Source organism: Falco punctatus, assembly GCF_963210335.1.
Source record: "Falco punctatus genome assembly, chromosome: 17".
Taxonomy (NCBI): Eukaryota; Metazoa; Chordata; class Aves; order Falconiformes; family Falconidae; genus Falco; species Falco punctatus.
The window spans coordinates 5,284,145-5,296,697 of record NC_137597.1 but is presented as its reverse complement, the minus strand read 5'-3'; the positions used below and the strand labels follow the sequence as shown (position 1 = coordinate 5,296,697).

Genomic DNA, 12,553 nt, shown 5'->3' with positions numbered 1-12,553 from the left:
TGTCAGTGTGGGTCGCTCCGGTGTTGCTTGCTCCTTGGTTTTTCAGCTAAGTGTTTAGACCCACGCTTTGACAGGTGGTGTGCGCAGATTCCTACGGCAAAACCCCCGGGTGAATACAAAGGAAATTACGGCTGTTTTGAGTTACTGGAAGTCATCAAATGTGAACAGTGAAGTTCTATAAATGCATAAAGCCTGATTCAATACCTATGGAAGTCAGTCAGGGTATTTCTCTGGCATTTGGTGGGCAGTGTGGGAAGCCCATGATTAGAAAGCTGTAAAAATCACTCAGGTGCTAAGCCTGGAAAATTGCTCATGCAATTAATTGCACAGTTGCCAGAGGGAACGTACCTGGAGGATGGAAAGCCCTAGCATGTGCCACATGCAGTTCTGACCGAGGTCTTCTGCAAACACCACGTTCCCCATCCCAGTCCTGCCCCTCGCCTGCATCCCATCACCAGTACATCCCCGCCTGCCCCTCTGTCATGACCTGGGGCCAGCAGCGTGCACGCTCTCCGGGGCCAAAGCAACCACCGCCACGAGTAGCAACACGCGTGTGGAAGTGCAAACACGCAGTGGCAGGGCTTCAAGCAGAGCCGCATGACAACGTAAGAATGTTCTCTCCACCCTCCTTCAAGACCCTTTCCTTCCAAGGGACCCTCATCCCCTCCCGGGGCTCTCCTCCTCCCTGCAATGTGGAGCGACCTCCCGGCGATGCTGAGGGTGGCTCTTTCGTCAGGGCAGAGATGGAGGGGCTGCCGGGGGGGTGGATGAGGGTTGTTCCATGCACTCATGGTCACACCACCTCCCACCACCACGCGAATGCCGTCGGCGGTGATGGATGGGACATGCCTCGGAAACGCACCCCGCGGCGGGGCTGAAGCCCATCTCACCTGAGCTGGTGGTAAAGGTTATGTACGAGTGTTCACTGGGGCTAGACCATATGGGGAACACCCACAGCTTGTACATCATTCCCGGCGTCAGATTCGCCAGCTGCACAGAGGAAGGGGTCTGAGCTTTAACAGGGATAGATTTCTCTGTCTTGTTACCTGAGAAACAGAAACCGCACATCAAACCCAGCCGCAGGAGGCTCGGAGAGATTACCGTGTTGACACTGCAGGCAATGCATTACGCTATCCCTAGCTGCTGAGCAGAAATAATACAGCCTGATGGTCAAGGAGCTATTAACGGCTTTGTGATTATTTCTCACTGAGAATAGAAGAAAATCAGCGATGCAGGAATATGCTGGGGGGGGGGGTTGCTGCATCCCTGCTTGCCATACTGGAAAAAAATACTGGTAGCTATTCAGATCTCTCCCTACTTTTATAGACTGGATAGGTCCTTTATCTGCCCAGCCTCTGGATATTTGAGTATTTCCCACAAAAGCTGTGAAATCTGCCTGGTCCCGCTCAGCTGGATGAAGGTGCTAAGGACTCAAGAAAGGAGCCAATTCTTGTGCTTTCGGGAGTGGTACCTGTGCACTGGTTTTGCTGGTGGCTTAAGGAGGCTTTGAATGAGCTGGATGTTGCAGCCTGCTCGCGATTCTGCTTTTGGGGGCGAGAGTTTAACCCTTCAGCTCAAGGAGGGATGCTCGCAGGCTGGTTGCTGCCAGGCTCTATCCGAGGATGACCTTGTCTTTGCACTGTGCCGGGAATCGTTGGCTGATGAGCTTAATGCTGAGCATTAAACCATCAAATTCGAAGCAAGCCTGCAGCAGGGCTTTGATTTGTGGTGCTGGAGGTGTGCACCTCCCAGTTCAGCAGTGCTGCGGGCAAGGAGAAGTGTGGGTTTGGGGCCAAAAGCGTGCCGTTTGCTTCAGATGCCACCAGAAAGGGAGGAGAGCTGTGGCTGTTTGGGAAGGGCTGAAATCTCGGAGATTTCCTCCTTCCTGGCCCGATCCTGGGAAGGGTATCCCATGGTGCTGCTGCAGCCCATCCCGAGCGCAGACTCAGCACGTGGGCTCTGGAAGGGCATCACCTGCGCTTTGTGCTTCCTGGTGATGGGGAAAACCAAGGCTGGCAGGGGGTGGGTTGGGAGCTGAAATACTTGGCATTTAGGGCTTGGAAAGCTGGTGCATATCCTGAATTATGGAAACTGGTTAGAAAAGGGAAGGCTGAGCGCAGCGCAGCTGCCTACGGAGCAAGACCAGGTACCGGCTGCACATTAGAAATTGTTTCAAGAAGAAATCAAGGTCATCTCTTAAGCAATGTTGTAAATGACTAAAAGTGGTTTGCTGTCAATAATTACACCTAGCTGGTTTATTTTAAATGCCGATTTAAGACTGGCGTACCAGATGATATGAGGGCTGAAATGGCTGGGAAATAAAGTCAGAGATAAGCAGTAGTCATCACTGCCTATCTATAAAAAAAACAACAAAACCCAACCAACCAACCAACAACACGTAAACATCTTTCTAAACGAGTACTAAAACCAGAGATGCTGGCTTTGAGTTTCCAGACTTAAGTACTTAGCCTTACAATATTAAGAGACAATGATATCTGATACGACAGGAGGTTTGGGATCATAGATGATTCTGCCAACTCCAGGTTCAAGAAAGCTCACCTTCAAAGGTGATTAAAATTGGTCTCCAATTTAGGTAGATACCATTTGGTTTCCCCTTAAAGTTTTGTCCCCTTTCGTATTTTTTTTTATATATATATATATTTATATATTTAAGGCTCTTTAGGTTGTGACCATGTGCAGCCCAGCTCAATGAACAGCCTTGCTCATCTATGTTTCATAAACATCTTACGGCAGTCGATGCAAGATCACTTGTCGGTCACCAGTGTTAGCTCTGGTGCACACTCAACAGCCACAACCATGACCTTTTCCCCTCTCCCATCCCCCCCACGGCCACAGAGCATCATTCCACACACAGTAAGTAATTAAGACTGACTAATAGGTTATAACCATTGGAGCTGGCAGGATCTCTAATGGCGTCACCACCCTGTAGAGTCCCCACGCGATCTGATGCTTACTGGTGATATACTTAACCACAAAGTCAGTTCCTGCAGAGTAATTGTGGCTCCAGGTGATGTTTGCCCAGTTACTATTAGCCATAGCTCTTATGTCCCATATGGACGATCCATTGGTGGCTGGTGGACAGGTTAGAATTAGAACAGGAGTTAGTATTTTGGATTATACGCGAATGAGACCCCATCTAGCATCTGGTGTCGGTAAAACCTTACAAAATCATTCCTGAAGTTAATGCTTTGAGCTTCACCTACAAGCGTGCCTACGGGACGTATTTGTTCTTTTCAAGATCCTTAACCTGAAACTTTTGGGGGAAGTTCAGTAGCAGAAGCTCGTTGCGTATGGGTGGTTTAAGTCCAACTGCACTCAGCTTATCTTTGGAGTCTGAAGACTTCTGTGGCACATCCCTGAGGATTTCGGTCAGCAGGGAAACCTGACTAAACTCGTGCCCAAACGCACGCGGGGGACACGTGCGTGAGTGTGCACGAACTCACTGCCACAGCCAAGAAGGAAAGAGTGGGGGAGAATATTGTCACGTTACTGGGTCTAGAGACAGCCAGTGGGGCAATGAAGTCACTCGTTTCTGATTTTGAAGTTAAGGATTGTCGACGTTGCTTTGGAGAGCGGATGAACTTCATTTCTGGTGAAGTAGAGCTAATCCACTAGTTTAGTGTGTATTTAAGTGATGTCGGGTGAGTTACACCTTGGGTTTATCCTTACTGTTATTTACTTCAAGGTGTAGCTCGGGATTTGGTTTGACAAAATACAGACAAATAACTGCAGTCCCTGGGATGAGGCCAGCTCCGTGACCTTTTCCTAAAGGAAATTGCAAGGACCTGACACTGCGGGGTCGGGGACGTGACCTAGAATCCCTCTAACAAATGCCACCTGCGCTGCCACACGGTTGCCCTGTCTGCCCGCATTAGGGCTCATCCCTCGTGTCCCCAGGCTGGTTTGGGACACGTGCGGTTCCTCTGGCAGCTCCTCTTTTCCTCCCTGCTCCGTGGCAGCGTGTGCCTGGCCACTGAATTGCCTATTTGCCAGCAGCAACTTTTTCCCCACGAGGTCACTTTGTAGTGACTGTGTTGCGGTAGCGATCTTGCTTCGTTACTAAGACCTCCCGTTCAGCGACCTGCATCCCTTGCACCAGTTTGTAAGCTGGTTTTGTTCTGGCAGCGCCGTTCCCTGTTTCCTTTCCCTTGACTTGCCATTAGCAGCTCAGCACCGTGTAAGGCTCCTCTGGCTGGGGAGGGCGGTGGTGTCCCGAGCTGGAGCACAAATTTGCATTTCTTAGTTTAGGCCTGTATCTTGAATAAGCAAATTAGTGCATCTTGAATAAGCAAAATGTGCTGCTGATTCGCAAATCTATTTCACTGCAAGAGTATCGGGTGGAGGCGGGTCCTCCCAGCATATGATTTTGGTAGGTTTTTTTTAACCATCCTGAGCTAACCTTATGTAAGGATATAAAGAAAGGTGCCCGAACTGCTTTAATCAGATTCCTAGAGTTAAATGAGTGTCCCCTTTGACATTCATTGTTACTATCGGCTTTCCCTCTTTATGAAGAGCTAACAAAGGTTTCTGCAGCTTTTGCACTTGCATTTTTGCGTGTATCCTATCCAGCTATGCAACTCAATTCTTTTGATTGCGTTCCCTTTTGCTGCTAGCTCAACTTATTTCTGAATAACCTGAATATAACTCCCTAAAATTATTTATTAACTGTAAATACCATTATAGCACTTTTTAAAAACAAGGCTCGGCGAGATACGTCTCTCTGTATCTCTCAGTGGAACACATACAGTAGAGAATGTGCCTCTACCGACACAGAGTTTGATCATCCCATTTCTAGCTGATTGCAGGAGAAGTTTGTCTTGACCTGATAAATACCTGGCCCACACCTGCGTGTTGTAAGTTAAACGCTTCCCTGGCTCTCCTGTGGGCTCTGGCTAGGTTACATCGCAAAGAGCAGCAGCGTAAACCAAAAGACTTGTATAAATGATGACAGGTCTCTTAGCTACCGGTTGATGTGCTAAATTTGAAGTGACATTCTTCTATAATAGTAACAGAACCCCTTTTTACTGGCAGTAAGAGGCAAGAGAATACTTCTGAGGGCTTTTATAGGGTCTTCCACCTCCTTCCCGAACACCGATGCTAATTCAGCATCACGACACCCCAGGGAGGGCTGCGTTATCCCCGAGCCTGACACCAGGAGGGTGGCACAGAGACCCCCACATTGCCAGGGAGCCGCTTGTGCACCTCGATTCCTGAGCCTGTGCCACCTCCAGCTCCTCGCAAAGCCATTCCCAGAGTGTTGGGATCTCTTTAAATTTTGCCTGTGCCTGTTATTAATCCTGGCTCTGAGCAAGATGCGGGGAAGGTCCTAGTAGGGTTAGAGGGGTTAGAGGAAAAGGAAAGCGCAGTACCCAACTCCTGCTTTGTGGTGGCTGCCGGAGCCCTCTCTGTAGCTGCTGTGGTGGCGACGGTGGTGGCGGGTAGAGTAGTGGCGGCTGTAGTGGTGGTGGTAGTTGTGGTGGTGGTAGTTGTGTCGGTAGTTGTGGTAGTTGTGTCGGTGGTGGTAGTTGGGGTTGTTGTAGTACTGGTTAGACCAACTGTAGTTGGAGGCGGCCCAGTTGCAGCTGGGAGAGGGAAACACTGGCTTTTTAGATGAGGTGGTGTCTCCTCGGGGCTTGCACTCGCCATCCCCGACGTGCAGGCACACGAGAAGGCAGAGCAGCACAGCACAGAGCGGGGGGACCGCGGAGGGAAGCAGCAAACCGCACTGGGAAACACGAGGCTTTTCCCATCCCCATGCGGGGATGGCCACGCGCCTGGCCGAGGGGCACGGAGCGATGCTGGGGATGCAGAGGGGGCAGCAAGCGGGGGGCTGCTCCTGTGCACCCCCCCGCCTGCGCCCGCGGTTTGATCCCTTTCCCAGGGCCGAATGACCTGCTTCTCTTTGCTCTGCCGCCGGTGCCTCCCCGCCACCCTGGGCTTAAATCGCATGGAGGGCATGGACGGAGGCAAGCGAGGGGGGTTTGGGGGGTCCTCCCCCATTGTCCCCCTGTGGAGAGCTGCGCTGAGAGCACTCAGGGCTCCCTGAAATAAGAAACAGGATTTATCTCTTAAGAGAACGTCATAATCCCATTTGTAGTGTGCCAGGCAAGCCACAATGACATGAATTCAGCAGCCCCTGGGCTAAACCTCCAGCCTTTTCGAGCTGCCAGTTCAGCTCGCAGCTTCTCAGCTGCTTCCTTCCTGGCTCATCTCCGCACTAATACTGGTACTGAGTCTGGTGATGGAGCAGCTTTAGCATCAGCCTGGATTTTAGCTCATCGGTATGTGATGGATGGTGTTTTGCCATGCTGCCCCTCACAATTTACATTCCAATTAGGACAAAGGGGTTAGTACATCCCAAGCTGTCCAGGGGGGATGTCTGAGCAATTTGTTTTCTAAATAGCCCCGTCCACGTCTCACCTGTGCTGTGTTTCCAGAGCAAAAGGGTCAATGTGCACGTTACACAGCCCCCCGCAGTGTGGTTTGAGGGGGTCCTGAACACCACCAAAGCGGGGAGTGTGTTGGCTTGGGCCTGAAAACCTGCCAGCAGAAAACGCAGCTGAAATGCTGCTTAAACTGCCTCAGGTAAATGACCAGAGATTTACCCTGCGGTGCTTGCGTTAAATTATATTTACTTGCTCTCACTGTAGGTCAGGGGATTACAAATCCCCCCGTTAGGCAAGTGAAACCAACTATTTTAAATATGACCCACAAACCAGAATAGCTCTAGGAAAGCACTTTAAAAGGTGTCCCAGAACCAAGCCAGGGCTTTCTTTTTCACCAAGTCCATCCCTGAGGAGGACCAACCCCCAAACCCTCAACCCTCCCAGAGGTCCAAAAGCAGAGAAGAGCAGTAGGTCACTCAGTCCATCTCCCTACCAACCGCAGCTGCAACAAAACCACAGTTACCGGCACATCCCGAAAACACCAGCCCACCCCAACGTGTGCCCAGAAAACACCAGCCCACCCCAGTGTGTGCCCAGAGAGCAGCCCATTCTCTCCGCGGCGGCACCAACACAGCATCGCAGCCAGCCTCATGCAGCAGTGCAGCCACAGCAGTGCAGCCACCCAAACACAGCACCCGCCTCGCGCAGCCCGTCACCAGCCGAGGGGCGAGCGGGGGTGTCCGGCCACGGGTGGGAGATACTGAGGACGGGGAAGGGAGCCAGGCTGAGTGGGGAGTGGCACGGCTTTGTCCTCGGGTGTTTGTAGCTGGCAAAGCCCTATCCGACCTGGCCCAGCCACGGCGATGGGGGCGTTGGGCGTTTTGCTGTTTGGCGTTTCTTTCACCCGGTTACCGATCAAGGGCTTTGCTGTGTCCTAAGGCTATAAATTAGAAAAGCCTTTCTTGGGTTGAGATGTATTTACACCCATCTTTGCTGATTCATAGCGGTTTTTTGGAAGGTTAAGAGATTAGTGTCACTGGGTTAATGTCACCATTAACCCGATTAAGCTGCAGCTCCTCCACGGGTTTGCGATGTGCACAACCAAACGGTGCCGTAGACACTAGTTATTAGCTAATGCACTCTCAGCATTTTCCCTGTGAATCCCTGGCTCCTTTCTAAGGAAAACAGGACCCAACAAGGCACAAAGGATCTTGCTGAAAGGCAGGAGCTGGTGGAAAACCTAGTACGACCCCCCAGCTCCCAGGCCTGATAAATGTCTCTGCATCGTGCCTCTCCCGCACAGCACCATCGAGGACTGTCTGCATCACCTAGCACTACTGTAATGGCTTGAGCAGAAGGAGAGATTCAGCTGTAATGCTTCTCTAGACCCTAAATACGAAGAGATTATCTGCGATAAGTCAAAGCTTTGCTATCCCTCATGTATTACATGCAGATACGCATGCACGCAGGTGAAGCTGCAGTGCCAAGACCCTCCTGGATGCTGCACTGACTGTAGCAATTCAGCACGGGGCTGAGCCGTGCTGCTCAGCTCTGGCCAACAGCAGTGCCAGGCAGGATTTGCCCACACCACCCTAGCTCTAGTGGAAGCCATCCCCGAGAGTGGAGCTATCATTGCATCGGGGTAACACGGCTCGCTCCTGAGCAGGTTTCTGCATGAGATCGAGGAAGGGGTGTCGGGTAAAAATGATCCTGGCAGGCCTAGGAACAGGTGTAAAATGGGACTGGGTGCGTCTGGAAAGCAGTGGTTCAGAGGGGGGAGGATGGGGAGAGCACTGATGGGCATCACCGTGCCGTAGGGTGGGAGCGGGTGGTGGGAAGGCAGCACCGCGGCCGGCCAGGGCTCCCGCAGCCATGGGCAGATTTAGTCCTAAGCTGCCCCGGGATTCAAAGCTGCAGCCTCATTTGTGTATAAATATGAAATGTATGCGGGAGAAAAGCTCAGCTGGGAGATTTGGGGGAAAGAAGATAAGGGTCATTCTCTAGGCTTTGAAATCCATCCCCTAATGAGAGCTGATTTCTGTCAGGGGGGAGATAAAGGCGGTCTTTGACAGAGATCAGAGCGCTCCGGCATCCCCCAAAGAAGAGGGCACCCCACTGGGGGGGTGGCAGGGAGCAGCCTGCGTGGGGCCATGGCCCATCCTGGGGGTCCCCGGGGGTCCCCTGCTCACTGCCCACTGCCTCAGGGCTAATTAAGGAGTGACAGATCACTCCTCCTGGCTGCAAAAGGGGGGGACGGGGGGGGTGGTGCCACTGCTCCTTTTGAAAATCTAGAAATCACACACATCCTTCTAAAAACGTGGTTGCAATACTGTCTCTGGTATAACATTTCTGAGCTTTGTGGAGTAGCTGCATTTATTTTCTGCGTTGAGCTTCGCTTAAGGGCTTTGGCAGCAGTTGCCTCAAGTTTAGGGACAGGGCTGAGCATCTGGCGTTTGTGTGATGGGGAAAAAAATTTCCCCCCTCTGAAAGCAGGAAGGGGCTGCCGCCTTCCCAAATTCAGGGCAGAGCAGCAGCCTGCAAACCCGTGTTCCAAGAAGGCTTGAAATTGCTCCAGTACGCCCAGGAAACCCAGAGGAAAAGCCAGCACCAGTGATTCCCATTCTCTTGCTCCCACCCTAGCCTAGCCCATCTTCCTGGAAACATCTAAAGGACCATCCAGCTCATTAACAGGCCCCATCTTTGCGAGGCAAATTGCTTTTTCTGTCTGCAAGATGCATTACCCTTTCAGGTAATGGAGACCGAGGGGCACAGTGGGGAGGAGATGGGCTGTTATAATGGACAGGCGATGCAGTGGTCTGCCTGTAGCAATTAATAGACTTAAGTAACGAGAGATGCTTGCAGCAGGACGGCCGTGCTCTTTGCTGCAGCTTGGCTCCTAGGACTGTGAATGGACCAGTAAAAAAAAAAAAAAAAAAAAAAAAAAAAGAGGCCAAACCTTATGCAAAAAAGTGTGTGAGGCTCAGATTAGAAAAAAAAAAAACCAACCTGAGAGGAAGAATCATAAAAGCAAAAGGGGGATATTTAAAGAGGGAGCCTCTTAAGAGAGGGACTCAAGTCCTGCTCCGAGTAGTGTCACCGCTCAGGGGTTAATTGCATGGGTTCTTTGCAAAATACAGGAAACAATACGCATCCATACTGCATCTTTAATTATTTAAAGATGCTTTTAATGTGTTGTTGGGCTGTAGTAACAGCTTTCCCTTGGGTGTGTCTGCAAAATAATTAAGCTTGGAGAAATTTGATTAATTTTTCATGAATTTTGATGATTAGCCAAAATACGTTTTCAGAGATTTGGGTGGTTCTTTTTCTTCTCACCCTCTCCCAGATTTTAACAACAGAAGGAAATTGTAATGGCTTTACCATAAAGTGTTCCAAATCTGATGATAGCTGTAAGAAATTCAAGAATAGAAAGCAGCGATTGAGCAACCGCTAAAAGAGAGGGGTCAGCAGTTCTCCCTGCTGTCTGTTTCTAAAACGAACAATAGGATCTTTCTCCTCCGCTTCCTAATTATGGAGACACAAGAAGGGAACAGAGAAAAGTCAGTGTTTTTTCCTTAAAGCCTAAGACCAATACTCTTTATGGTCTCTGAAGAAGTTTTTCCATACACAAGGGTAGTATAGGATCTGTGTTTGCTTTTTTTTTTCTCATTCATAGCATAAATGAGAGCCCTTTTTAGATGTCCTCTCTTCCCGTATCACCTCTCCCTTTGTCCAGGTCTGGCTTAGGAAAGGTAAAGCCTTTCTTAAGTAAAAGTCCCTGCATTTCACTTTGATTTCATCAAGCTGGTCCAGTTTCTCACACACATACAAAACAGCTATGACCCTGTATATGTCAGGTTACCCTGAAAAAAAAGACTTTTTTTTTAATTTTTTTTTTTTGTGCCAGCAGCCCCCAGCAAAGAGCGTTTTACTGCAATTTAAGGCAACTTTCACTGTGAATCCATAAAAATCTACAAAATCTAGGTCATTAAGTGGAGATGAATCTACCGAGAAAGGTCAAGCAGTATTTCAATGGAACCCCGTACTTGTCGGGAAGAGAAACAGCCTCTCGGGACAAAAACCGCTCGAGTTGTGTAACAGCTCCCGCCCCCGCCCCATGCCCTAACGAGAAATGACATCCAGCTCAAGAGCAAGACGAAGATTTGTGCTGGATCTTGGTAGGGCTCCCACTGCCTTGATTTCTCCGGCTGAAGCCTCGCACGATGAGGAGGCTGAGTGCGCCTGAGTTAGCGCTGAGCAACCTACTGCTCCACTTACTGACTTTCAGACTTCTTTCAGCTCTGGCATACCGTTTCTCTTTACTGTTTCTCCTAGCAGAAGGTAAAAAACAGAGGTGGGGGACACCAGCGGGCTCTGTTTTTGCAGAATTATCCTTTAAATGGCAAATAATTCATCTAGCTTCCAGTAGTATAAGAAATCATGCCTGAAATGATATGATGCTGGAAGGCTGAAGAGATGGCATTGTGTTTTCAAAGTTCAGCAATATCCACCGCAAGTAGAAAAGTACTTTAGAAGTTGATCCTGATCCACAAAGAAAATCTGGATTCTTGTGGATAAGCTAAGCCCTGGCTGAAGTACAAGCTGTAGCAGCAAAACAGCCTTCCCGGACTCGGAGGATAGAGATCCCCTAAGCCAAAAGGTTACATTTGTTTTCAGTGTCCCACTGCCCAAAGCAGACCAATCTGTTACCCCCTTTTTCTTTCTTTCTGGTAGAGAAAAATACAGTAAGAAAAAGATTGGCATCTAATCAGAAAGGAAAGGGAAAAAAAAAGCAAAATTATTGGGAGGAGAGACATCACTGCAACGAAATAAAAGGAGGAGAAACATCTATGAGGTAGGAAAGCAAAACCTACAGGTGCAGAGAGCAGGTCCTGCACTTGTATCACTTGGGAAGAGTCTTCTCTAAGAAGCTGTTCCTCCTCGGGAAGCCCCGGCAGCCCCGGGGCCGTGTCCAGCAAAGGCAAAGCACGACCTCTTACAGAGCCCTTGGTGCGGGGCAAACCAGTGCTGTTGCTCCAGACCAAAAGCTTTTCCGCAGCATTCAGGGTGCGTTCGGGCTGGCTGCACTCCCTACCCTGCCGCTACCCCCCCTCTGAGCTTGGTCCCGGGGCCGGCCCCGCTGCTGAAATCGTGGCTCAAAGGCAGGGAGAGGGGGAAAGTCACAGCTGCAGCTTTTGTAAGAGGTGGGCGTCCTTTGGGCAACCAGAAGTTCTGCTTTATGCTTTGGACTTTGCCGCTGGGTAACTGGGGATTTGGGTTCCCTTGAAAGCAGGGAGAGGTGCCGCCCCCGTTACAAGAAAAGGTTTCTCTTTGCTTCAATGCTGCTGTAGGAATACGCAATCGAGGGCAAAGCCAGCAATAGCCTCGCATGCAGACATGCACAGCTGTGGCACAAACATTGTCCTTAACCCTTTCAATGGGCACCTGGAAACAAAAGGATTCTCCTGTACGAAAGCCCTGGCAGCCCTATAAGAACTGTGGGGAGGTGCGTGGCGTGTGGTGCCCGTGTGCTGCAGCACAGACCTGTGGAACAGGTATAAAATGGGATTTTATATGTTGCCAGCAGCAGCAGCCCAGCCTCTCGGGTGTAAAAATGCAGCTTAAATAGGGCAGAGCAGGGGTGCAGGATGGGCAGCGCCGAGTCAGGGCTGGCTGGTAAACGTGCTGTTTTGCAGGGCAGGGATGTTGGGGCTTAAGAAAGGAGAGGGCTTTGTGCAGACCTGGTGTTAAAAAACCTCTTTAACAGGGCAACTTCACTCTTATTTTTGCTTGTTCAGTCTGTGGCAGTGACAGCGTTTGGTGGGGCTGGCGATCCTGAGGCATCTAGGAGGCTGTAAAGCGCCGCTCAGAGATATTTTGCTCTCTGCAGCCCCCCCCGTGGAGCCTGCCCTTGTCCCTTCTGCCTGTGGGGCTTCGTTTTTACCCGCCGACATTCCATAGGCCCAATTTAGACTCCTGAGGCTTCACCTTCCCATTGAAAGGGTTAATGGAGTGCATGCTTAATTGCCAGCACACGCGAGAGAGCAGAGTGGAGTGAGCCTTGCCCCATGCCTGTTACCTCCTCCGGCTGGTACGGTACCTGGGGTTGGCGTGGCTTCAGAGGGCAGCGCCAAGGATAGAGAGGGGAA

The 12,553-nt window shown here is 50.4% G+C and overlaps 1 protein-coding gene across 23 annotated transcripts in view; it reads right to left on the bottom strand.

Annotated features, from left to right (window-relative positions):
* Positions 1-12,553, bottom strand: part of NFASC (neurofascin) — a 95,940-nt gene that overhangs the window by 13,764 nt on the left and 69,623 nt on the right. For 10 of the 23 annotated variants that reach the window (XM_080367185.1, XM_080367168.1, XM_080367184.1 and 7 more), the window contains 4 exons: positions 12,505-12,519; positions 5,391-5,603; positions 2,976-3,092; positions 891-1,046 (listed from right to left, as the gene is read on the bottom strand). The exons of 7 other annotated variants lie outside the window; for them this stretch is intronic. In XM_080367185.1, the coding sequence (XP_080223311.1) occupies positions 891-1,046; positions 2,976-3,092; positions 5,391-5,603; positions 12,505-12,519 (501 nt within the window). The remainder of the gene's footprint in view (positions 1-890; positions 1,047-2,975; positions 3,093-5,390; positions 5,604-12,504; positions 12,520-12,553) is intronic. 6 more of the 23 variants (XM_080367172.1, XM_080367177.1, XM_080367173.1 and 3 more) reach the window with 3 other exon arrangements.